The 27,104-nt window shown below is 52.1% G+C and overlaps 1 protein-coding gene across 1 annotated transcript; it reads right to left on the minus strand.

Annotated features, from left to right (window-relative positions):
- Positions 1-306: 306 nt before the first annotated feature.
- LOC144490689 (zonadhesin-like) lies at positions 307-27,019 on the minus strand (the record flags this gene model as incomplete). The annotated part of the gene is made up of 11 exons (XM_078208391.1): positions 26,859-27,019; positions 25,343-25,483; positions 22,629-22,873; positions 19,627-19,756; positions 18,172-18,361; positions 16,352-16,510; positions 13,330-13,460; positions 10,605-10,804; positions 8,279-8,417; positions 5,828-5,953; positions 307-432 (listed from the first exon to the last, which is right to left on the minus strand). Coding segments are annotated over exons 2-11 (1,543 nt in total), but the record flags the coding sequence as incomplete, so codon positions are not given.
- Between the last annotated feature and the right edge of the window lie 85 nt (positions 27,020-27,104).

The raw sequence follows: 27,104 nt of genomic DNA on the forward strand, positions 1-27,104 counted from the left end.
ATTCAGGAAGCTCTGAAGTGTGATCACCTGCAATGTGATCTGCGCAGGTCACTCGGCCTTTGTCCCGATGACTTCAGTCACACTTTGTGAGAAGCCTCACCCTAGATACGGCTCGGGGTCCACCTGCGCTACTTAGGAGGCCAAGGATGTGCCTGACCACAGAATGTGTCCATCGGCAAGGCTGGCATTGTGACGACTAGTTGCACACTTTGTTGTAGTCACACCTCGTGGCGGGAACGACAGGTCAATGCTTATTTTACCCTCCCTCGCGGGGTTAAATTGGTGGGATTCGTGGCGACTCCTTACCTGCGATCACATCCTCCGTCTCACACAGTCTCCCGCTGAATCCAAGGGCACAGTCGCACGTGAAGTTAGTTCCCCAGGCGTGGCAGGTGCCACCATTCTGGCAGGGAGAACTCAGGCAAGGCCCGCCTGCACGACAGAGAGGGGAAAGAGGAAGAGACACAGAGGGATTGAAATGGCAAACACATCCCATTGACTAGAATCAACCCAACATCACTCTGTCAGGCTCAGATACAGAGTAAAGCTCCCTCTACACCGTCCATCCCCCATCAAACACTCCCAGGACAGGTACAGCACGGGGTTAGATACAGAGTAAAGCTCCCTCTACACTGTCCCCCCATCAAACACTCCCAGGACAGGTACAGCACGGGGTTAGATACAGAGTAAAGCTCCCTCTACACTGTCCCCCATCAAACACTCCCAGGACAGGTACAGCACGGGGTGAGATACAGAGTAAAGCTCCCTCTACACTGTCCCCCATCAAACACTCCCAGGACAGGTACAGCACGGGGTTAGATACAGAGTAAAGCACCCTCTACACTGTCCCCCATCAAACACTCCCAGGACAGGTACAGCACAGGGTTAGATACAGAGTAAAGCTCCCTCTGCACTGTCCCCCATCAAACACTCCCTGGAGAGGTACAGCACGGGGTCAGATACAGAGTAAAGCTCCCTCTACACCGTCCATCCCCCATCAAACACTCCCTGGAGAGGTACAGCACGGGGTTAGATACAGAGCAAAGTCCCTCTGCACTGTCCCCCCATCAAACACTCCCAGGACAGGTACAGCACGGGGTTAGATACAGACTAAAGCTCCCTCTACACTGTCCATCCCCCATCAAACACTCCCAGGTCAGGTACAGGACGGGGTTAGATACAGAGTAAAGCTCCCTCGACACTGTCCCCATCAAACATCCCAGGGCAGGGACAGCACGGGGTTAGATACAGAGTAAAGCTCCCTCTACACTGTCCCCATCAAACACCCCCAGGACAGGTACAGCACGGGGTTAGATACAGAGTAAAGCTCACTCTACACTGTCTCCATCAAACACTCCCAGGACAGATACAGCACGGGGTTAGATACAGAGTGAAGCTCCCTCTACACTGTCCCCCATCAAACACTCCCAGGATAGGTACAGCACGGGGTTAGATTGAGAGTGAAGCTCCCTCTACACTGTCCCCCATCAAACACTTCCAGGACAGGTACAGCACAGGGTTAGATACAGAGTGAAGCTCCCTCTACACTGTCCCCATCAAACACTCCCAGGACAGGTACAGCACAGGGTTAGATACAGAGTAAAGCTCCCTCTACACTGTCCCCCATCAAACACTCCCAGGACAGGTACAGCACAGGGTTAGATACAGAGTAAAGCTCCCTCTACACTGTCCCCATCAAACACTCCCAGGACAGGTACAGCACGGGGTTAGATACAGAGTAAAGCTCCCTCTACACTGTCCCTCATCAAACACTCCCAGAACAGGTACAGCACGGGGTCAGATACAGAGTAAAGCTCCCTCTACACCGTCCATCCCCCATCAAACACTCCCTGGAGAGGTACAGCACGGGGTTAGATACAGAGCAAAGCTCCCTCTGCACTGTCCCCCCATCAAACACTCCCAGGACAGGTACAGCACGGGGTTAGATACAGACTAAAGCTTCCTCTACACTGTCCATCCCCCATCAAACACTCCCAGGTCAGGTACAGGACGGGGTTAGATACAGAGTAAAGCTCCCTCTGCACTGTCCCCATCAAACACTCCCAGGACAGGTACAGCACGGGGTTAGATACAGAGTAAAGCTCCCTCTACACTGTCCCCCCATCAAACACTTCCAGGACAGGTACAGCACGGGGTTAGATACAGAGTGAAGCTCCCTCTACACTGTCCCCATCAAACACTACCAGGACAGGTACAGCACAGGGTTAGATACAGAGTAAAGCTCCCTCTACACTGTCCCCCATCAAACACTCCCAGGACAGGTACAGCACGGGGTTAGATACAGAGTAAAGCTCCCTCTACACTGTCCCCCCATCAAACACTCCCAGGACAGGTACAGCACGGGGTTAGATACAGAGTGAAGCTCCCTCTACGCTGAGTCTAAGCCCATGAGAGGAGTCTCTTTCGCTCCGGTCCCCTTTTCCCTCATCACTTGTCCTGCACAGTGGTGAGGGTGAGTAATTTGAACCCTTACAGTCTGAGTCAGTGACAGGGCCCTCGTTACCCCGTCCTGTTCCTCGCCTTCTAATGAATTACTCAGAGGGGGCTTAGGAGAGCTTGGAGGGGACATGAGAAGTCCTTGGCGGGTCGGATCAAGGAAAACCCAAAGGCTTTTTACTCTTATGTGAGGAATAAAAGAATGACCAGGGTGAGGTTAGGGCCGGTCAAGGACAGTAGTGGGAACTTGTTTATGGAGTCAGTAGAGATAGGCGAGGTGATGAATGAATACTTTTCTTCAGTGTTCACCAAGGAGAGGGGCCATGTTTTTGAGGAAGAGAAGGTGTTACAGGCTGGAGGAAATAGATGTTCGGAGGGAGGATGTCCTGGCAGTTTTGAATAAACTGAAGGTCGATAAGTCCCCTGGGCCTGATGAAATGTATCCTAGGATTCTTTGGGAGGCAAGGGATGAGATTGCAGAGCCTTTGGCTTTGATCTTTGGGTCCTCACTGTCCACGGGGATGGTGCCAGAGGACTGGAGAATGGCGAATGTTGTTCCTCTGTTTAAGAAAGGGAATAGAAATGACCCTGGTAATTATAGACCGGTTAGTCTTACTTCGGTGGTTGGTAAATTGATGGAAAAGGTCCTTAGAGATGGGATTTACGACCATTTAGAAAGATGCGGATTAATCCGGGATAGTCAGCACGGATTCATGAAGGGCAAGTCGTGCCTCACAAATTTGATAGAATTTTTTGAGGAGGTAACTAAGTGTGTTGATGAAGGTAGGGCAGTTGATGTCATATACATGGATTTTAGTAAGGCGTTTGATGAGGTCCCCCATGGTCGGCTTATGATGAAAGTGAGGAGGTGTGGGATAGAGGGAAAGTTGGCCGATTGGATAGGTAACTGGCTGTCTGATCGAAGACAGAGGGTGGTGGTCGATGGAAAATTTTCGGATTGGAGGCAGGTTGCTAGCGGAGTGCCGCAGGGATCAGTGCTTGGTCCTCTGCTCTTTGTGATTTTTATTAATGACTTAGAGGAGGGGGCTGAAGGGTGGATCAGTAAATTTGCTGATGACACCAAGATTGGTGGAGTAGTGGATGAGGTGGAGGGCTGTTGTAGGCTGCAAAGAGACATAGATAGGATGCAAAGCTGGGCTGAAAAATGGCAAATGGAGTTGAACCCTGATAAATGTGAGGTGATTCATTTTGGTAGGACTAATTTAAATGTGGATTACAGGGTCAAAGGTAGGGTTCTGAAGACTGTGGAGGAACAGAGAGATCTTGGGGTCCATATCCACAGATCACTAAAGGTTGCCACTCAAGTGGATAGAGCTGTGAAGAAGGCCTATAGTGTGTTAGCTTTTATGAACAGGGGGTTGGAGTTTAAGAGCCGTAGGGTTATGCTGCAACTGTACAGGACCTTGGTGAGACCACATTTGGAATATCGTGTGCAGTTCTGGTCACCTCACTATAAGAAGGATGTGGAAGCGCTGGATAGAGTGCAGAGGAGATTTACCAGGATGCTGCCTGGTTTGGAGGGTAGGTCTTATGAGGAAAGGTTGAGGGAGCTAGGGCTGTTCTCTCTGGAGCGGAGGAGGCTGAGGGGAGGCTTAATAGAGGTTTATAAAATGATGAAGGGGATAGATAGAGTGAACGTTCAAAGACTATTTCCTCGGGTGGATGGAGCTGTTACAAGGGGGCATAACTATAGGGTTCATGGTGGGAGATATAGGAAGGATATCAGAGGTAGGTTCTTTACGCAGAGAGTGGTTGGGGTGTGGAATGGACTGCCTGCAGTGATAGTGGAGTCAGACACTTTAGGAACATTTAAGCGGTTATTGGATAGGCACATGGAGCACACCAGGATGATAGGGAGTGGGATAGCTTGATCTTGGTTTCAGATAAAGCTCGGCACAACATCGTGGGCCGAAGGGCCCGTTCTGTGCTGTACTGTTCTATGTTCTATCTTTGGACACGAAGGGCCAATTTAGCATGGCCAATCCACCTAACCTACACACCTTTGGACACTAAGGGGCAATTTAGCATGGCCAATCCACCTAACCTGCACATCTTTGGTCTGTGGGACAAGGGGAGGGCAGTGAGGCGGGGGGGGGTGGGTGGGGGCTGAGAGCCAGAGCGGAAGGGGGAGGGAGGCAATGGGGGGCACGGGGACAACCAGTGGAGCCGGGGGGGATAGAGATCCACTGAGCGGGAGAAGAGCTCGTTGCGGGAGGTAGTTTGGGAACAGCCTTTGGGGACGGCGATGGGGGAGAGAGAGAGTGGGTCGGGACATTGGGGGTCTATCTTTGTGTCAGATTGCGACCTCTGACATGGTAATGGTGGCAGCATTGGCTGGGAAACACTTCTGGAACATGCTGTGGTCAGAAAGATTTCACTCCATCCTCCCTCTCTGACCGCATTCTGAGGCTGTGTAAAGCTCTGGTCAGACCCCCCCATTTGGAATATTGTGAGCAGTTTTGGGCCCCGTATCTAAGGAAGGATGTGCTGGCCTTGGAAAGGGTCCAGAGGAGGTTCACAAGAATGATCCCTGGAATGAAGAGCTTGTCGTATGAGGAACGGGTTGAGGTCTCTGGGTCTGTACTTGTTGGAGTTTAGAAGGATGAGGGGGGGGATCTTATTGAAACTTACAGGATACTGCGAGGCCTGGATAGAGTGGACGTGGAGAGGATGTTTCCACGAGTCGGAAAAACTAGAACCAGAGGGAACAACCTCAGGCTAAAGGGACAATCCTTTAAAACAGAGATGAGGAGGAATTTCTTCAGCCAGGGAGTGGCGAATCTGTGGAAGTCTTTGCCGCAGAAGGCTGTGGAGGCCGGGTCATTGAGTGTCTTTAAGACAGAGATAGATAGGTTCTTGATTGATAAGGGGGTCAGGGGGGTATGGGGGAAAGGGCAAGAGAATGGGGATGAGAAAAATATCAGCCATGATCGAATGGCGGGGCAGACTCGATGGACCGAGTGGCCTCATTCTGCTCCTCTGAATTCTGGCATCGTTGAAATGATGTCTTTTCTATCAATCGCTGGGAAATGAAATGTGTGCATTCAGGAAGCTCTGAAGTGTGATCACCTGCAATGTGATCTGCGCAGGTCACTCGGCCTTTGTCCCGATGACTTCAGTCACACTTTGTGAGAAGCCTCACCCTAGATACGGTCTCGGGGTCCACCTGCGCTACTTAGAAGGCCAAGGATGTGCCTGACCACAGAATGTGTCCATCGGCAAGGCTGGCATTGTGACGACTAGTTGCACACTTTGTTGTAGTCACACCTCGTGGCGGGAACGACAGGTCAATGCTTATTTTACCCTCCCTCGCGGGGTTAAATTGGTGGGATTCGTGGCGACTCCTTACCTGCGATCACATCCTCCGTCTCACACAGTCTCCCGCTGAATCCAAGGGCACAGTCGCACGTGAAGTTAGTTCCCGAGGCGTGGCAGGTGCCACCATTCTGGCAGGGAGAACTCAGGCAAGGCCCGCCTGCACGACAGAGAGGGGAAAGAGGAAGAGACACAGAGGGATTGAAATGGCAAACACATCCCATTGACTAGAATCCACCCAACATCACTCTGTCAGGCTTAGATACAGAGTAAAGCTCCCTCTACACCGTCCATCCCCCATCAAACACTCCCAGGACAGGTACAGCACGGGGTTAGATACAGAGTAAAGCTCCCTCTACACTGTCCCCCCATCAAACACTCCCAGGACAGGTACAGCACGGGATTAGATACAGAGTAAAGCTCCCTCGACACTGTCCCCCCATCAAACACTCCCAGGACAGGTACAGCATGGGGTTAGATACAGAGTAAAGCTCCCTCTACACTGTCCCCCATCAAACACTCCCAGGACAGGTACAGCACGGGGTTAGATACAGAGTAAAGCTCCCTCTACACTGTCCCCCATCAGACACTCCCAGGACAGGTACAGCACGGGGTTAGATACAGAGTAAAGCTCCCTCTACACTGTCCCCCATCAAACACTCCCAGGACAGGTACAGCACGGGGTTAGATACAGAGTAAAGCTCCCTCTACACTGTCCCCCATCAGACACTCCCAGGACAGGTACAGCACGGGGTTAGATCCAGAGTAAAGCTCCCTCTGCACTGTCCCCCATCAAACACTCCCAGGACAGGTACAGCACGGGGTTAGATCCAGAGTAAAGCTCCCTCTGCACTGTCCCCCATCAAACACTCCCAGGACAGGTGCAGCACGGGGTTAGATACAGAGTGAAGCTCTGTCTACACTGAGTCTAAGCCCATGAGAGGAGTCTCTTTAGCTCCGGTCCCCTTTTCCCTCATCACTTGTCCTGCACAGTGGTGAGGGTGAGTAATTTGATCCCTTACAGTCTGAGTCAGTGACAGGGCCCTCGTTACCCCGTCCTGTTCCTCGCCTTCTAATGAATTACTGATTTCTTCTTTATCTGCTGACCCAAGACTTGCTGGTGGTTGATGGGACCTTCACCAACTTTTACAGATGCACCATAGAAAGCATTCTTTCTGGTTGTATCACAGCTTGGTCTGGGCTTCTGCTCTGCCCAAGACCGCAAGGAACTACAAAGGGTCGTGAATGTAGCCCAATCCATCACGCAAACCAGCCTCCCATCCATTGACTCTGTCTACACTTCCCGCTGCCTCGGGGAAAAGCAGCCAGCATAATCAAGGACCCCCACGCACCCCGGACATTCTCTCTTCCACCTTCTTCCGTCGGGAAAAAGATACAAAAGTCTGAGGTCACGTACCAACCGACTCAAGAACAGCTTCTTCCCTGCTGCTGTCAGAATTTTGAATGGACCTACCTCACATTAAGTTGATCTTTCTCTACACCCTGGCTATGACTGTAACACTACATTCTGCACTCTCCTTTCCTTCTCTATGAACGGTATGCTTTGTATGTATAGCGCGCAAGAAATAATACTTTTCATTGTATCCCAACACATGTGACAATAATAAATCAAATCAAATCCAATCCAATTCAAATCATATAAAATTAAATCAATTCAAATTAAATCAAATCAATTCAATCCAAATCGAATCAAATCAAATTTAATATAATCGAATGAAATCAAATTATATGTAATCAATTCCATCCAAATCAGATGAATCCAAATCAGATGAATCCAAATCAAATAAATCCAAATCAAATCAATCCAAATCAAATGAATCCAAATCTGATGAATCCAAATCAGATTAATCCAAATCAAATCAATCCAAATCAAATCAATCCAAATCTAATGAATCCAAATCAGATGAATCCAAATCAAATCAATCCAAATCAAATCAATCCAAATTAAATCAATCCAAATCTGATGAATCCAAATCAGATGAATCCAAATCAAATCAATCCAAATCAAATCAATCCAAATCAAATCAATCCAAATCAGATGAATCCAAATCAAATCAATCCAAATCAGATGAATCCAAATCAAATCAATCCAAATCAAATCAATCCAAATCAGATGAATCCAAATCAGATGAATCCAAATCAAATCAATCCAAATCAAATCAATCCAAATCAGATGAATCAAATCAGATGAATCCAAATCAAATCAATCCAAATCAAATCAATCCAAATCAAATTAATCCAAATCAAATTAATCCAAATCAAATCAATCCAAATCAAATCAATCCAAATCAGATGAATCCAAATCAGATGAATCCAAATCAAATCAATCCAAATCAAATCAATCCAAATCAGATGAATCCAAATCAAATCAATCCAAATCAAATCAAATTGTCACTATATTTCTGTCCAGTGACCACCCCTCCCTCTCCCCCTCCCCTTCCCCCCAGTCCTGTCCCCCTCTTACTTGTGAAGCAGCCCAGGGTGTAGTTGTAGACGGTGCAGATCTGAGCACTTGGGCACTGTTTTTGCCGACACTGGACGCTCTGGGTGTTGCTGCAGACACACTGCTGCTGACACTTGTTCAGGATGAAATGTTCATGTAACTGCAGGAGATACAGAGAGACCATTGGATAAGATCAGCGATTGGATCTCAGGAGCAGGGGCTTGGTGGGAGGGGCGGGGTGGGAGGGGCGGGGGGGGGAGGGGCGGGGGGGGAGGGGCGGGGTGGGAGGGGCGGGGGGAGGGGCGGGGGGGGGAGGGGCGGGGTGGGAGGGGCGGGGGAGGGGGGGAGGGGTGGGGGGGTGGGGTGAGGGATGGGGTGGGGAGGGGGGGGCTGGGAGGAGAACATCAAACTAACACAGGGAAAAGCTCAAAACAAGGACCATGGGGTGGGGGGAGACCTTGAAACTGGTATCAAGGGGGGAACCTTGAAACTGAGGTGGGGGATGGAAGAGTGACCTTGTGGGGGGACACCAGGGTGGGGAATCCCTGAAACCAGCACGGGGTGGGGGTGGGGGGGGGGGGGGTGGGGGCGGAGGAGAGACCTTGAAACTGGCATCAGGGGGAGACCTTGAAACCATCACAGAGGGCGGGGGTAATCTTGAGACCAACACGGGGGTGGCTCTGGGGAGCAGGAGGTGCAGGGTAGACCCTTTCTAAGCCTCTCATAGTTTTATCGACTTATATCAGGTCTCCCCTCAGCCTCTGGGGTGGCACAGTGGCACAGTGGGTTAACACTGCTGCCTCACAGCGCCAGGGACCCGGGTTCAATTCCCGGCTTGGGTCACTGTCTGTGTGGAGTCTGCACGTTCTCCCCGTGTCTGCGTGGGTTTCCTCCGGGTGCTCCGGTTTCCTCCCACAGTCTGAAAGACGGGCTGGTTAGGGTGCATTGGCCGTGCTAAATTCTCCCTCAGTGTTACCCGAACAGGCGCCGGAGTGTGGCGACTGGGGGATTTTCACAGTAACTTCATTGCGGTGTTAATGTAACCCGACTTGTGACACTGATAAATAAACTTTAAAAGCTTTAAACCTTGCTGCTCCAGAGAAAACAATCCGAGTTTGTCCAGACTCTCCTTCTAGCTCAAACCCGCTAATCCAGGCAACATCATGGGAAACTGGTGGATTAGGTGGATTGGCCATGCTAAATTGCCCCTTAGTGTCCAAAGATGTGCAGGTTAGGTGGATTGGCCATGCTAAATTGCCCCTTAGTGTCCAAAGATGTGCAGGTTAGGTGGATTGGACATGCTAAACTGCCCCTTTGTGTCCAAAGATGTGTAGGTTAGGTGGAGTGGCCATGCCAAATTGCCCCTTAGTGTCCAAAGATGTACAATTTAAGTGGATTGGCCATGCTAAATTATCCCTTAGTATCCAAATATGTACAATATAGGTGGATTGGCCATGCTAAATTGTCCCTTAGTGTTCAAAGATGTGCAGGTTAGGTGGATTGGCCATGCTAAATTGCCACTTAGTGTCCAAAGATGTACAGGTTAGGGGGATTGGCCATGCTAAATTGCCCCTTAGTGTCCAAAGATGTGCAGGTTAGGGGGATTGGCCATGCTAAATTGCCCCTTAGTGTCCAAAGATGTGCAGGTTCGGTGGATTGGCCATGCTAAATTGCCCCTTAGTGTCCAAAGATGTGCAGGTTAGGTGGATTGGCCATGCTAAATTGCCCCTTAGTGTCCAAAGATGTGCAGGTTAGGTGGATTGGCCGTGCTAAATTGCCCCTTAGTGTCCAAAGATGTGCAGGTTAGGTGGATTGGCCGTGCTAAATTACCCCTTAGTGTCAGCGGGACTAGCGGTAAATGCATTGGGATATGGGGATAGGGCCTGGTTGGGATTGTGGTCGGTGCAGACTCGATGGGCTGAATGGCCTCCTTCTGCCCTGTAGGGATTCTATGATTCTATAAACCTCTTCTGCACCCTCTCCAAAGCCCCCACATCCTTCCTCTAATGTGGCGACCAGAAATGAACAGGATACTCTGAGGTGTGACCTAGCCTAAAGTCCTGGGCCTGAATTTTACCTACCCATTCCCCCCCCCCGACGGGAATGTGTGCGGGGCGGACAATGGAAATGTCTGCTGACTTCAGGCGGATTTGGGACGAGCGAGTCCGGAAAAGTTTGGCCCCGATGGGGTTCTGACCCCGCGACCTCTGAACTGCTTTCGCCCCGTCCAATCGCCAGAAGGCTAACACCCGCCCTCCCCCAGCTGAATGTGGTACAGGTAACCATGAGGCAGGGATGAAGGTTCTAGAACGATGGGGGGGGCGCTGTCTGTGAAGGGCGGACTGACCTGGTAATACTGGTTGCGGAAGCTGCAACCGCACTGGTTGAATGGGACGCACTCGGATCCGCTCAGGACGAACCCCCGCTCACACTCGCAGCCTTCCAGGCAGGGGGAGGTACACTCGGAGGGTGCGGACAAGTCAGCGCATGTGGCAGGGCAGGCATGCGTACAGACCTTGTACACACTGTTTCTGGGACACTCAATACCTGTGTGCGCGAGAGAGAGAGAGAGTGTTATAGACCAACATTAACCCACAACAAATGGTTAAAAAATACCCCGCAAGGCGAGTATAAAACCTTGCATTTACATAGCGCCCCACAGCCAATTGACGTCCTGTGGATGGTGTGTTGGCCCTTCAGAATGGAAGGAGCGGCACGGTGGCACAGTGGGTTAGCACCGCTGCCTCACAGCGCCAGGGACCCAGGTTCGATTCCCGGCCTAAGGTCAGTGTCTGTGCGGAGCCCGCGCCTTCCCCCACCCCGTTCATTCATTCGTGGGACGTGGGGTGTCACTGGCTTGGCCAGCATTTCATAGAAACCCAACAGTGCAGAAGGAGGCCATTCGGCCCATCGAGTCTGCACCAACAACGATCCCACCCAGGCCCTATCCCCGTAACCCCACATATTTACCCAGCTAATTCCTCTAATTTACACATCCCAGGACACTAAGGGGCAATTTAGCATGGCCAATCCACCTAACCGGCACATCTTTGGACAGTAAGGGCAATTTAGCATGGCCAATCCACCTAACCCGCACATCTTTGGATACTAAGGGGCACTTTAGCAAGGCCAATCCACCTAACCTCCACATCTTTGGACACTAAGGGGCAATTTAGCATGGCCAATCCACCTAACCTACACATCTTTGGACACTGAGGGACAATTTAGCATGGCCAATCCACCCAACCTATACATCTTTGGACACTAAGGGGCAATTTAGCATGGCCAATCCCCATAACCTACACATCTTTGGACACTAAGGGACAATTTAGCATGGCCAATCCACCTAACCTACACATCTTTGGACACTAAGGGGCAATTCAGCATGGCCAATCCACCTAACCCGCACATCTTTGGATACTAAGGGGCACTTTAGCAAGGCCAATCCACCTAACCTCCACATCTTTGGACACTAAGGGACAATTTAGCATGGCCAATCCACCTAACCTACACATCTTTGGACACTGAGGGACAATTTAGCATGGCCAATCCACCCAACCTGCACATCTTTGGACACTAAGGGGCAATTTAGCATGGCCAATCCACCCAACCTCTACATCTTTGGACACTAAGGGGCAATTTAGCATGGCCAATCCCCATAACCTACACATCTTTGGACACTAAGGGACAATTTAGCATGGCCAATCCACCTAACCGACACATCTTTGGACACTGAGGGACAATTTAGCATGGCCAATCCACCCTAACCCGCACATCTTTGGACACTAAGGGGCAATTTAGCATGGCCAATCCACCCAACCTGCACATCTTTGGACACTAAGGGGCAATTTAGCATGGCCAATCCCTGTAACCTACACATCTTTGGACACTGAGGGGCAATTTAGTATGGCCAATCCACCCTAACCTGCACATCTTTGGACACTAAGGGGCAATTTAGCATGGCCAATCCACCTAACCTACACATCTTTGGACACTAAGGGGCAATTTAGCATGGCCAATCCACCCAACCTATACATCTTTGGACACTAAGGGGCAATTTAGCATGGCCAATCCCCCTAACCTACACATCTTTGGACTGTGGGAGGAAACCGGAGCACCCGGAGGAAACCCACGCAGACACGGGGAGAATGTGCAAACTCCACACAGACAGTGACCCAAGCCGGGAATCGAACCCGGGTCCCTGGCGCTGTGAGGCAGCAGCGCGGATCGCTGTGCCCCCGTGCCCATCCCTAGTTGCCCTTGAACTGAGTGATTGGCTTGGCATTTCAGAGAGGCAGTTGCGAGTCAAGCACTGTCTGTGTGGAGTCGGCACATTCTCCCCGTGTCTGCGTGGGTTTTCTCCAGGTGCTCCGGTTTCCTCCCACAGTCCGAAAGACGTGCTGGTTAGGGTGCATTGGGCCATGCTAAATTCTCCCTCAGTGTTACCCAAACAGGCGCCGGAGTGTGGCGACTCGGGGGATTTTCACAGTAACTTCATTGCAGTGTTAATGTAAGCCGACTGGTGACACTAATAAATAAACTTTAAACATTCACTTCGGATCCAAGTTCAGGAGCAGAGATGTTTAGCTTCAATTTCTGGTTGTATCACAGCTTGGTCTGGGCTCCTGCTCTGCCCAAGACCGCAAGGAACTACAAAAGGTTGTGAATGTAGCCCAATCCATCACGCAAACCAGCCTCCCATCCATTGACTCTGTCTACACTTCCCGCTGCCTCGGGGAAAAGCAGCCGGCATAATCAAGGACCCCCACGCACCCCGGACATTCTCTCTTCCATCGGGAAAAAGATACAAAAGTCTGAGGGCACGGACCAACCGACTCAAGAACAGCTTCTTCCCTGCTGCTGTCAGACTTTTGAATGGACCTACCTCGCACTAAGTTGATCTTTCTCTACATCCTAGCTATGATTGTAACACTACATTCTGCACTCTCTCCTTTCCTTCTCTATGAACGGTATGCTTTGTCTGTATCGCGCGCAAGAAACAATACTTTTCACTGTATCCCGATACATGTGACAATAATAAATCAAATCCTATAAGGTCAGGGTTCACTCACCACAGCCGGTCCGTTGTCTCCAGGTGTTTAGTTGCACTCCCTGTTCCTGGCAGCGCAGTGCGTAATCCTCAAATCTCTCACACAGCAGCTGGGTGTCGTTGTAGATCGCGCAGAGGTCGAACACGCAGTTCCTGTGGGGTGGGGAGGAAGGTGGGGGGGGGGGTTAGACAGAAAAATGGGTCAGAGTGTCCCGCCCTCCCTCTCAGCCCGCCGCTGGCGTCACCCGACCCTGTGTGGACTCAGGCTCCTAACCCCCGGTTCGGGCCTACCTGGAGCCCAGGTCAGAGGGTCGGTGCCGAGGGGGTGCGCCACACTTTGGGAGGTGCCGTCTTTCGGAGGAGAGGTCGAGGCGGGGAGTGGAACGTCCAGTCTCCCAGACAGACCGGGTGAGGAGGGTGGGCGTTGACCAGAGGCCCACCATTTGGGTGGGACCTCTCCCCGGTGTCCAGGCCAATGCTTATGCCTCACCCACCATCATCTGCACCCATTGCTTGGCCAAGATTGTTGCTTGAGAGACATTGCTGCGTGCACGCGCTGGCTCCCGGCGTTCCGACGCCACGATAGTGACCGCCCTTCAGAGAATTACTTTCCGGTCTCAAGGTGCTTGTGTCATGAAGGGGAGGGTGATTCTCTCCCTGAGAACTAACACCTAACCTCTCGCAGAGGACTCCCTCACCTCATAATCTGTTAAAGTGAGTGTGAGAAATAGGACAATCTGCTCTTCAGAAACTTTTCGTGACTGAATCAAAATAACTCCCTCCACTCTCTCTGTAAAATCAACAATTCACACTTAATTCATCTAAGAGTAAATAGGTTATCGAAACGATTAAAAAATGAATAAAACACGAGTGGAATGCTGTTTAGATAAATGCAATTCCCACTTATTAACAAAAAAAAATAGAATTTTTAGTCACTCTCTAAATTGCAACCCAGTTTGTCATCTTGCGGAATCTTCTGTCTTCTTTGCTATCTTTACGATTGAGATGAGGCTTTCTTCTAAGACATAAATGGTATGAGAGCCAGCCAGTCTCTCTCTCTCTCTCAGAGCTGTGAACGATGACAGGTGCTCTTCCCTTTTGTCTCACTGCCCACCACCCCCCCCCACACCCCCCCGTCTCTTATACCCCTGATGACATATCAATATTTCCTACATTATGATTGGTTCTCAGGTTACCAAAGCCTCAGTTTCAAATCTAATAGGTTGCCAGTCACTAAGCACCTGACATAAACTGATTGGCTAAAATACACAAAGCAGCCTGTTGTCTTGGCAACACTGCTGTTTGGCCTTTGACAAAATGTTTCAGTCTGTGTACTCCATATGCAGGGACCATGCAATGATTTCACCTGCTAGCGTTTTGCAATTATTATTGCAAAATGTGACAAATGTGCGGTAATGCGTTACAAATGTGAGGTAATGCATTATGGAAGGCCTAATACAGATGGGAAATATACAGTAAATGGCAGAACCCTTAAGAGTATTGATAGGCAGAGGGATCTGGGTGTACAGGTACACAGGTCACTGAAAGTGGCAACGCAGGTGGAGAAGGTAGTCAAGAAGGCATACGGCATGCTTGCCTTCATCGGCCGGGGCACTGAGTTTAAAAATTGGCAAGTCATGTTGACGCTTTATAGAACCTTAGTTAGGCCGCACTTGGAATATAGTGTTCAATTCTGGTCGCCACACTACCAGAAGGATGTGGAGGCTTTGGAGAGGGGACAGAAAAGATTTACCAGGATGTTGCCTGGTCTGGAGGGCATTAGCTATGAGGAGAGGGTGGAGAAACTTGGTTTGTTCTCACTGGAAAGATGGAGGTTGAGGGGAGACCTGATAGAAGTCTACAAGATTATGAGGGGCATGGACAGAGTGGATAGTCAGAAGCTTTTTCCCCAGGGTGGAAGAGTCAATGACTAGGGGGGCACAGGTTTAAGGTGCGAGGGGCAAGGTTTAAAGGAGATGTACGAGGCAAGTCTTTTTACACAGAGGGTGGTGGGTGCCTGGAACTCGCTGCCGGGGGAGGGAGTGGAAGTGGATACGGTAGTGACTTTTAAGGTGCGTCTTGACAAATACATGAATAGGATGGGAATAGAGGGATACGGTCCCCGGAAGGGTAGGGGGTTTTAGTTCAGACGGGCAGCACGGTCGGTGCAGGCTTGGAGGGCCGAAGGGCCTGTTCCTGTGCTGTAATTTTCTTTGTTCTTAGAATTTTACGATGCTAGGTTTTAACATTCTCCTCAAATTCGCAACACTTGGAAGGATCCTTGACGTAGGTTCAAATGTAAATAATCCCTCACCTTTCACTGTCAGACCAATATTCCTTCTACCCTGGCCTTAACCGAGGGAAAATAGGCCTTGCCTCGTAAAAGGCAGTTCCCTCGCTTACCCTTTCCCTGGCCTTAGCCCCAGCCCTCCCCTATGACCTTCGACCCCCTCCCCCTTTGACCTCGCTCTCTCTCTCTCTCTCTCTCAATCAATTGACTTGGGTTGCCAACTCATGATGGCGGACATATTCTCACATGACCTGGTGCCCCCACCCCCATGTGTCCTCCCCCTCCCTCCCCCCTCACAACTTTCCTTCCCCCAACAATCCCGCCATTGAGTGACCCAAAATGGTGGAGACCAACCCCCCCCGCCTCTCCTCCTCCGCCCCCCTCAGCCACAGCCAACCAATCGGAATGTGAGCGGCGCACCATTACCCGATTGGCCGCTTCTCGACTGCCAGTCTCTCATCCGCCGCCATCTTTGATTCCGTCAAGCCAAAGCGATGGAAGATCTTCGAAATGTAAAGCAAATCTCTTGTCCTCATGGCCTGCCCTTGAGATTATCTTCCCGGGCACCCTCCCCCACCACCAAGGGGAGGGGGTAAACCTCCCCAATTCTCCAGCGATGCCGGGGAGGTTTCGGTGACGCGACGGGCAACTGAGTCACCCCCCCCCCTCACCCCGCACACCTCCCCCGCCCCTCCCCTCACCCCGCCCCCCCCCCCCCCACCTTAAAAGGACAACGCTAAAAGTGGGCACTTACTCCTGGTAGCTGGTGGGGTCCACAGTAGAATGGCAGCTGGTGAACGGCCCCACCGGGCTGGATAAGGCCCCGCAGTAGTCGGTGCTGTTCATCAGGGCCAGTTGCTGAGGGCTGCAGGATTCAGTGTTGAACCCTGAGTCCAGCTCACCCACTTCTCGCCTGGTGGAACATGGAAGACGGGAGGTCAAAGGTGAACATATTGCCCCCCACCACCCCCCCGCACCCCTCCCCCCCGCCCCATGCCAGCTCAGTAAAGACATTCCTGCCCGTCGGTTTCCTCCGGGTGCTCCGGTTTCCTCCCACAGATCAAAGATGTGCGGGTAAGGCGCATTGGCCATGCAAACTTGCCCCTTAGTGTCCAAAGATGTGCAGGTTAGGTGGATTGGCCATGCTAAATTGCCCCTTAGTGTCCAAAGATGTGCAGGTTAGGTGGATTGGCCATGCTAAATTGCCCCTTAGTGTCCAAAGATGTGCAGGTTAGGTGGATTGGCCATGCTAAATTGCCCCTCAGTGTCCAAAGATGTGTGGGTTCGGTGGATTGGCCATGCTAAATTGCCCCTTAGTGTCCAAAGATGTGTAGGTTAGGAGGATTGGCCATGCTAAATTGCCCCTTAGTGTTCAAAGATGTGCAGGTTAGGTGGATTGGCCATGCTAAATTGCCCCTTAGTGTTCAAAGATGTGTGGGTTCGGTGGATTGGCCATGCTAAATGGCCCCTTAGTGTCCAAAGATGTGTGGGTTCGGTGGATTGGCCATGCTAAATGGCCCCTTAGTGTCCAAAGATGTGTAGGTTAGGTGGATTGGCCATGCTAAATTGCCCCTTAGTGTTCAAAGATGTGTGGGTTCGGTGGATTGGCCATGCTAAATTGCCCCTTAGTGTCCAAAGATGTGTGGATTAGGTGGATTGGCCATGCTAAATTGTCCCTTAGTGTCCAAAGATGTGTAGGTTAGGTGGATTGGCCATGCTAAATTGCCCCTTAGTGTCCAAAGATGTGCAGGTTAGGTGGATTGGCCATGCTAAATTGCCCCTTAGTATCCAAAGATGTGCAGGTTAGGTGGATTGACCATGCTAAATTGCCCCTTAGTGTCCAAAGATGTGTGGATTAGGTGGATTGGCCATGCTAAATGGCCCCTTAGTGTCCAAAGATGTGTAGGTTAGGTGGATTGGCCATGCTAAATGGCCCCTTAGTGTCCAAAGATGTGTAGGTTAGGTGGATTGGCCATGCTAAATGGCCCCTTAGTGTCCAAAGATGTGTAGGTTAGGTGGATTGGCCATGCTAAATTGCCCCTTAGTGTCCAAAGATGTGTGGGTTAGGTGGATTGGCCATGCTAAATTGCCCCTTAGTGTCCAAAGATGTGCAGGTTAGGTGGATTGGCCATGCTAAATTGCCCCTTAGTGTCCAAGGATGTGTAGGTTAGGTGGATTGGCCATGCTAAATTGCCCCTTAGTGTCCAAGGATGTGTAGGTTAGGTGGATTGGCCATGCTAAATTGCCCCTTAGTGTCCAAAGATGTGCAGGTTAGGTGGATTGGCCATGCTAAATTGCCCCTTAGTATCCAAAGATGTGCAGGTTAGGTGGATTGACCATGCTAAATTGCCCCTTAGTGTCCAAAGATGTGTGGGTTAGGTGGATTGGCTGTGCTAAATTGCCCCTTAGTGTCAGGGGGATTAGTGGGATAAATATGTGGGGTTTTGGGGATAGGGTCTGGGTGGGATTGTGGTTGGTGCAGATTCGATGGGCTGAATGGCCTCCTCCTGCCCTGTGGGGGTTCTATGATTGGATGAACTATTAGGAAGGGGATGTGGGCGATACCCTACTCACTTGTGCAGTCTTGGCATCTCTGCGTCGTCAGGGGCCCCACGTCTCCGTGGCACCCGCCAGCTTTTCCCGAACACTCTGACACTCCTCACCACCGATCCGTCGGGCTTCATGAACTCGTTGTACTTGCGCCCATCAAAGTTTCCGCAGAGACCTCGCACGCGGTCCCGGTAAGTGCTGGGCAGGATAATCTCTGCCGGGAAAAATCGGAACTCGGATTAGCGCCTGCACCTCCAGCTCCCCACAGACCTGACTCCCCCATCCCGCCCTCGCCCGCTCTCCCACATCCTTCTCCTCCGGAAATGTTCACAAACTCTGCGATCGATTCCTCCCCCCCTTTCGGTGTGGGCATCTCGCACCCAGTGCTCCCTCTACACTCCCCCTGACAGCACAGAGCTCCCTCTACACTCCCCCTGACAGTACAGAGCTCCCTCTACACTCCCCCCTGACAGTACAGAGCTCCCTCTACACTCCCCCCGACAGTACAGAGCTCCCTCTACACTCCCCCTGACAGTACAGAGCTCCCTCTACACTCCCCCTGACAGTACAGAGCTCCCTCTACACTCCCCCCTGACAGTACAGAGCTCCCTCTACACTCCCACTGACAGTACAGAGCTCCCTCTACACTCCCCCTGACAGTACAGAGCTCCCTCTACACTCCCCCTGACAGTACAGAGCTCCCTCTACACTCCCCCTGACAGTACAGAGCTCCCTCTACACTCCCCCTGACAGTACAGAGCTCCCTCTACACTCCCCCTGACAGTACAGAGCTCCCTCTACACTCCCCCCTGACAGTACAGAGCTCCCTCTACACTCCTCCTGACAGTACAGAGCTCCCTCTACACTCCCCCCTGACAGTACAGAGCTCCCTCTACACTCCCCCTGACAGTTCAGAGCTCCCTCTACACTCCCCCCCTGACAGTACAGAGCTCCCTCTACACTCCCCCCTGACAGTACAGAGCTCCCTCTACACTCCCCCCCTGACAGTACAGAGCTCCCTCTACACTCCCCCCTGACAGTACAGAGCTCCCTCTACACTCCCCCTGACAGTACAGAGCTCCCTCTACACTCCCCCTGACAGTACAGAGCTCCCTCTACACTCCCCCCCTGACAGTACACTCCCCCTGACAGTACAGAGCTCCCTCTACACTCCCCCCTGACAGTACAGAGCTCCCTCTACACTCCCCCTGACAGTACAGAGCTCCCTCTACACTCTCCCTGACAGTACAGAGCTCCCTCTACACTCCCCCTGACAGTACAGAGCTCCCTCTACACTCTCCCTGACAGTACAGAGCTCCCTCTACACTCCCCCCTGACAGTACAGAGCTCCCTCTACACTCCCCCTGACAGTACAGAGCTCCCTCTACACTCCCCCTGACAGTACAGAGTTCTGTATCCATTCTGCTGTGTCTCTGTTAGCGGGGAACTCGGTCATGGTGAGGTGACTGCACCACTTACCTGCGCTGCTGCGGCCATCAAAGTTCACAGTTAGGCCAAAGTCTGTGTGAAGTTGAAGCGCCCGGGCCCTCTGGGAGATCATAAGTCCCTCCCGAGGCTGGTACGGAGGCTGGACCCTAATCCCATCCACCTGAAATCAGGGAAAATCTATCGTTAGACCCAGAGTAACAAATTCTCATTGACCCAGAGTAACAAATTCTCATTGACCCAGAGTAACAAATTCTCATTTACCCTGAGTAACAAATTCTCATTGACCCAGAGTAACAAATTCTCATTGTACCCAGAGTAACAAATTCTCATTGTACCCAGAGTAACAAATTCTCACTGTACCCAGAGTAACAAATTCTCATTTACCCAGAGTAACAAATTCTCACTGTACCCAGAGTAACAAATTCTCATTTACCCAGAGTAACAAATTCTCACTGTACCCAGAGTAACAAATTCTCATTATACCCAGAGTAACAAATTCTCATGGTACCCAGAGTAACAACTTCTCATTATACCCAGAGTAACAAATTCTCATTTACCCTGAGTGACAAATTCTCATTGTACCCAGAGTAACAAATTCTCATTGTACCCAGAGAAACAATTTCTCACTGTACCCAGAGTAACAAATTCTCATTAAACCCAGAATAATAAATTTTCGTTAGACCCAGAGTAACAAATTCTCATTATACCCAGAGTAACAAATTCTCATTATACCCAGAGTAATAAATTCTCACTGTACCCAGAGTAATAAATTCTCATTATACCCAGAGTAACAAATTCTCATTATACCCAGAGTAACAAATTCTCATGGTACCCAGAGTAACAACTTCTCATTATACCCAGAGTAATAAATTCTCATTTACCCTGAGTGACAAATTCTCATTATATCCAGAGTAACAAATTTTCATGAGACGCAGAGTAATAAATTCTCATTTACCCAGAGTAACAAATTCTCATGATACCCAGAGTAACAAATTCTCATTATACCCAGAGTAATAAATTCTCATTATACCCAGAGTAATAAATTCTCAGTGTACCCAGAGTAACAAATTCTCAGTGTACCCAGAGTAACAAATTCTCATTGTACCCAGAGTAACAAATTCTCATTATACGCAGAGTAATAAGTTCTCAATGTACCCAGAGTAACAAATTCTCACTGTACCCAGAGTAACAAATTCTCACTGTACCCAGAGTAACAAATTCTCATTTACCCTGAGTAACAAATTCTCATTTACCCTGAGTAACAAATTCTCATTAGACCCAGAGTAACAAATTCTCATTATACCCAGAGTAACAAATTCTCATTATACTCAGAGTAATAAATTCTCAGTGTACCCAGAGTAACAAATTCTCACTGTACCCAGAGTAACAAATTCTCATTATACCCAGAGTAATAAATTCTCAGTGTACCCAGAGTAACAAATTCTCACTGTACCCAGAGTAACAAATTCTCACTGTACCCAGAGTAACAAATTCTCATTGTACCCAGAGTAACAAATTCTCATTGTACCCAGAGTAATAAATTCTCATTATACCCAGAGTAACAAATTCTCATTATACCCAGAGTAATAAATTCTCATTATACCCAGAGTAACAAATTCTCACTGTACCCAGAGTAACAAATTCTCACTGTACCCAGAGTAACAAATTCTCATTGTACCCAGAGTAACAAATTCTCATTGTACCCAGAGCAATTAATTCTCATTATACCCAGAGTAACAAATTTTCGTTAGACCCAGAGTAATAAATTCTCATTGTACCCAGAGTAACAAATTCTCATTTACCCTGAGTAACAAATTCTCATTTACCCTGAGTAACAAATTCTCATTAGACCCAGAGTAACAAATTCTCATTATACCCAGAGTAACAAATTCTCATTATACCCAGAGTAATAAATTCTCAGTGTACCCAGAGTAACAAATTCTCACTGTACCCAGAGTAACAATTTCTCATTATACCCAGAGTAATAAATTCTCAGTGTACCCAGAGTAACAAATTCTCACTGTACCCAGAGTAACAAATTCTCACTGTACCCAGAGTAACAAATTCTCATTGTACCCAGAGTAACAAATTCTCATTGTACCCAGAGTAATAAATTCTCATTATACCCAGAGTAACAAATTCTCATTATACCCAGAGTAATAAATTCTCATTATACCCAGAGTAACAAATTCTCACTGTACCCAGAGTAACAAATTCTCACTGTACCCAGAGTAACAAATTCTCATTGTACCCAGAGTAACAAATTCTCATTGTACCCAGAGCAATTAATTCTCATTATACCCAGAGTAACAAATTTTCGTTAGACCCAGAATAACAAATTCTCATTATATCCAGAGTAACAAATTCTCATTGTACCCAGAGTAACAAATTCTCATTTACCCTGAGTAACAAATTCTCATTAGACCCAGAGTAATAAATTCTCATTCTACCCAGAGTAACAAATTCTTGTTATACCCAGAGTAACAAATTCTCATTTACCCAGACTAACAAATTTTCATTGGACCCAGAATAACAAATTCTCATTTGCCCAGAGTAACAAATTTTCATTAGACCCAGAGTCACAAATTCTCCTTGTACCCAGAGTAACAAATTCTCATTTACCCTGAGTAACAAATTCTCATTTACCCTGAGTAACAAATTTTCATTCGACCCAGAGTAACAAATTCTCACTGTACCCAGAGTAACAAATTCTCATTATACCCAGAGTAACAAATTTTTGTTATACCCAGAGTAACAAATTCTCACTGTACCCAGAGTAACACTTTTCCGTCAGACCCAGAGTAACATATTCTTATTTTACCCACAGTAACTAACCAGACCCCACAGCCAATGTGATTGAATCTTAATTGCCCTCTGAAATGGCCGAGCGAGACACTGAGTTCAAGGGGCGATTAGAAATGGGCAGCAAACGCTGGCCTGGCGCCACCCCGCAAATGAACTTTAAGAGAACTGCGTCACGGTAAGTCAGCTGAGAGCCCCCGGAGGGCACAGCACCGGTGACTGACACTCACCACCAGGCGGCCGCGCTTCATCAGGGTGGCAGAGTGGCCGTAGACCTCGACGTGGACCGCTTGCAGGAAGGAGACGCGGCTGAAGATGATCCTCCGCACGTTCTGGCCGTCGATGTTGAAGGGCGGCAAGTCGCCGGGGGCGATGGTCTTGGTCAGGGTGTACGTGTAGCGACCCTGGAAGTGGTGTCTGTAGCCATCGAAGGTCCGGTAGTGGGGGTCCCCGGCGATGCGGCATGAACGGAACACTGCAGTGGGGAGGGGGAGAGGGGGGAGGGAGGGGAACAGTTAGAGCGGCAGGTCCAGCCGGTTACCCGGGCCACCGGTCACGCTACACGTCCACCACACCCCTGTGGGCGGCATGCTTTACTGTAAGGCCTTTGTCTGCTCGCCAGCTGCCGGGTTAATTGGCCGTCGGAGGAGGTCTTGCATTGCAGTGGGTCAGCACCCCGACCTCAGGGAGGGCGGCACGGTGGCACGGTGGGTTAACACTGCTGCCTCACAGCGCCAGGGACCCGGGTTCGATTCCCGGTGGCACAATGGTAAGCACTGCTGCCTCACAGCGCCAGGGACCCGGGTTCGATTCCCGGTTTGGGGTCACTGTCTGTGTGGAGTCTGCACGTTCTCCCCGTGTCTGCGTGGGTTTCCTCCGGGTGCTCCGGTTTCCTCCCACAGTCCGGGAGACGTGCTGGTTAGGGTGCATTGGCCGTGCTAAGTTCTCCCTCAGTGTAACCCGAACGGGCGCCGGAGTGTGGGGCGACTAGGGGATTCTCACAGTAACTTCATTGCGGTGTTAATGTCAGCCTTACTTGTGACACTGATAAATAAAGTTGACATTTTAAACAGGATGTGAAGCTTGAGGGTCGGGTCCTGCCCCGGGGGGGGGGGGGGGGGGGCGTGACGGGTGCCAGAAGGAGGGTGCGTACGGCTAAACCGGAACGGGGGGGTTATTAGCCACTGAGGTACCCTTGCCCAGGTTGGACACTGGCCCTTCCAAAGTGGGTCCAGGATGGCCATGACCTTGGCATGTGGTGGGGTGTCGGGGATCAGAGATTGGGGGGGGGGGGGAGGGGGTGAGTGTCAGGGAGAAGCTGTCCTGAGGGTACCTTCCCGCCCTGTGCCCACTGCCCCCTCCCCCTTCACCCTCCCCCCCACCTTCACACCCACCCGGAGACCCATGGCATCGCACATCGGTTGGTGAGGATTAAACCACGCGGGAAGGCTGGCACAAGGGGTGGGAGGGGGTGGGGGCAGAGGGGAGAGATTTAGGAGGGGTGAGGGGGGGATAGCTGAGGGAGCGAGGGGGAGTGAGGGGGAGTGAGCGAGGGAACGGGGGAGTGGGCAGAGAGGGGGAGTGGGGCAGAGAGGGGGAGCGGGGCAGAGAGGGGGAGCGGGGCAGAGAGGGGGAGTGGGGCAGAGATGGGGGAGCGGGGCAGAGAGGGGAGTGGGGCAGAGATGGGGGAGCGGGGCAGAGAGGGGGAGCGGGGGAGCGTTGCAGAGCGGGGGAGCGAGGCAGAGGGGAAAGGCAGGGAGGGGGAGCGGGGCAGAGAGGGGGAGCAGGGCAGAGAGGGGGAGCGGGGCAGAGAGGGGGAGCAGGGCAGAGAGGGGCAGAGAGGGGGGAGCGGGGCAGAGAGGGGGAGCGGGGCGAGAGAGGGAGCGGGGCAGAGAGGGGAGCGGGGCAGAGAGGGGGGAGCGGGGCAGAGAGGGGAAGGGAGCGGGGCAGAGAGGGGGAGCGGGGCAGAGGGGGGGGGAGCGGGCAGAGAGGGGGAGCGGGGCAGAGAGGGGGAGCGGGGCAGAGAGGGGGGAGCGGGGCAGAGAGGGGGAGCGGGGCAGAGAGGGGGAGCGGGGCAGAGGGGAAAGGCAGGGAGGGGGAGCGGGGCAGAGAGGGGGAGCGGGGCAGAGAGGGGGAGCGGGGCAGAGAGGGGGAGCGGGGCAGAGAGGGGGAGCGGGCAGGGAGGGGGAACGGGGCAGAGAGGGAGAGCGGGGAAAGAGAGGGGGAGCGGGGAAAGAGAGGGGGAGCGGGGCAGAGAGGGGGGAGCGGGGCAGAGAGGGGGAGTGGGGGCAGAGAGGGGGGAGCGGGGCAGGGAGGGGGAACGGGGCAGAGAGGGAGAGCGGGGCAGAGAGGGGGGCACAGGGCAGAGAGGGGGAGCGGGGCAGAGAGGGGGGCACAGGGCAGAGAGGGGGGCGCGGGGCAGAGAGGGGGGCGCGGGGCAGAGAGGGGGGCGCGGGGCAGAGAGGGGGGCGCGGGGCAGAGAGGGGGCGCGGGCCAGAGAGGGGGGCGCGGGCCAGAGAGGGGGAGTGGGGCAGAGAGGGGGCGCGGGGCAGAGAGGGGGGCGCGGGGCAGAGAGGGGGCGCGGGGCAGAGAGGGGGGCGTGGGGCAGAGAGGGGGGCGTGGGCAGAGAGGGGGGCGCGGGGCAGAGAGGGGGGCGCGGGGCAGAGAGGGGGCGTGGGGCAGAGAGGGGGGCGCGGGGGCAGAGAGGGGGGAGCGGGGGCAGAGAGGGGGGCGCGGGGCAGAGAGGGGGGCGCGGGGCAGAGAGGGGGGCGGGGGCAGAGAGGGGGGCGCGGGGCAGAGAGGGGGCGCGGGGCAGAGAGGGGGGCGTGGGGCAGAGAGGGGGCGCGGGGCAGAGGGGAGAGGCAGGGAGGGGCTCCCGGCTCTCCTGGAGATGTGGGGCAGGGGCGGGGGAATCCCGGAGCGGGATGGGGATTGAACCGCTTACCCTCGGGTTTACACTGGCGAATCCCGTCGGTCACGGGCAGAGGGTCTCCTTCCCGCACTGGAATTCCCGGCAGCGGTAAATCCCGGGTTCCACACATCGGCACCAGTCCCGGCAACCGGGGGTTAACCAGGAATCTCCCAGCTGTGGAAACAAGGAGGGGTCAGGAACGCCCCCTATAGGTCACCCCGGTTACTGCAGCAACACCCACTCCAGCACCACAGTAACGCCCCCTATAGGTCACCCCGGTTACTGCAGCGACACCCACTCCAGCCCCACAGGAACGCCCCCTATAGGTCACCCCGTTACTGCAGCAACACCAACTCCAGCCCCACAGTAACGCCCCTATAGGTCACCTCCGTTACTGCAGCAACACCCACTCCAGCCCCACAGTAACGCCCCCTATAGGTCACCCCCGTTACTGCAGCAACACCCACTCTAGCCCCACAGGAACGCCCCCTATAGGTCACCCCCGTTACTGCAGCAACACCCACTCCAGCCCCACAGTAACGCCCCCTATAGGTCACCCCCGTTACTGCAGCAGCACCCACTCCAGCCCCACAGTAACGCCCCCTATAGGTCACCCCCATTACTGCAGCAACACCCACTCCAGCCCCACAGTAACGCCCCCTGTAGGTCACCCCCGTTACTGCAGTGACACCCACTCCGGCCCCACAGTAACGCCCCCTACAGGCCAGTATTATCATTGCAATGACAGTCACTCGCGAAGATGACCCGATCCAATCAGACATATCTGTGGATGAGGGTTAACCACCCCCCCGGCAGCGATTCCACCTCCTCCCTCCCCCCACCATGTCTCTCTCTCTCTCTGTCTCTCTCTCTCTCTCTGTCTCTCTCTCTCTCTGTCTGTCTGTCTCTCTCTGTCTCTCTCTCTCTCTCTCTGTCTGTCTGTCTCTCTGTCTCTCTCTCTCTCTCTCTGTCTGCCTCTCTCTGTCTCTCTCTCTCTCTGTCTCTCTCTCTCTCTGTCTCTCTCTCTGTCTGTCTCTCTCTCTCTCTGTCTCCCTCTCTCTGTCTCCCTCTCTCTGTCTCCCTCTCTCTGTCTCCCTCTCTCTGTGTCTCTCTCTGTGTCTCTCTCTGTCTGTCTCTGTGTGTGTGTCTCTCTCTCTCTGTGTCTCTCTCTCTGTCTCTCTTTGTCTCTCTGTGTCTCTCTCTCTGTCTCTCTCTCTCTGTCTCTCTGTGTCTCTCTCTCTCTCTCTGTGTCTCTCTCTCTGTGTCTCTCTCTCTGTCTCTGTCTCTCTCTCTCTCTGTCTCTCTGTGTCTCTCTCTCTCTCTCTGTCTCTGTGTCTCTCTCTCTGTCTCTCTGTCTCTCTGTGTCTCTCTCTCTGTCTCTCTCTCTCTCTGTCTCTCTCTGTCTCTCTGTCTCTCTCTCTGTCTCTCTCTCTGTCTCTCTCTCTGCTCTCTCTCTCTCTCTCTCTTCTGTCTCTCTCTCTGTCTCTCTGTCTCTCTGTCTCTCCTCGCACCCCCCCCCCCCCCCTCACCCCCTCCCCGTGATGCTCACATTGTGATAGTCGCTGTTTCCGTCCAGGCAGCCGCAGTCTGTCAGCTTGACGCAGGCGCCGTCGCTCTGGACGTACCCCCGGTCACACTCGCAGCCCTCCACGCAGGCCGCGGGGCTGCCGCATTTGACTGGCGCCTGGAGGTCGGTGCAGGTAGCCGGGCACGGCGTGGCACACCTCCACGTAGTGGCTGTGGACCGGGCAGGCCAAGGCTGAAAGAGAGACGGACAGTCAGTCAGACAGACGGG

Source organism: Mustelus asterias, unplaced genomic scaffold, assembly GCF_964213995.1.
Source record: "Mustelus asterias unplaced genomic scaffold, sMusAst1.hap1.1 HAP1_SCAFFOLD_3617, whole genome shotgun sequence".
In the NCBI taxonomy this organism is placed as follows: Eukaryota; Metazoa; Chordata; class Chondrichthyes; order Carcharhiniformes; family Triakidae; genus Mustelus; species Mustelus asterias.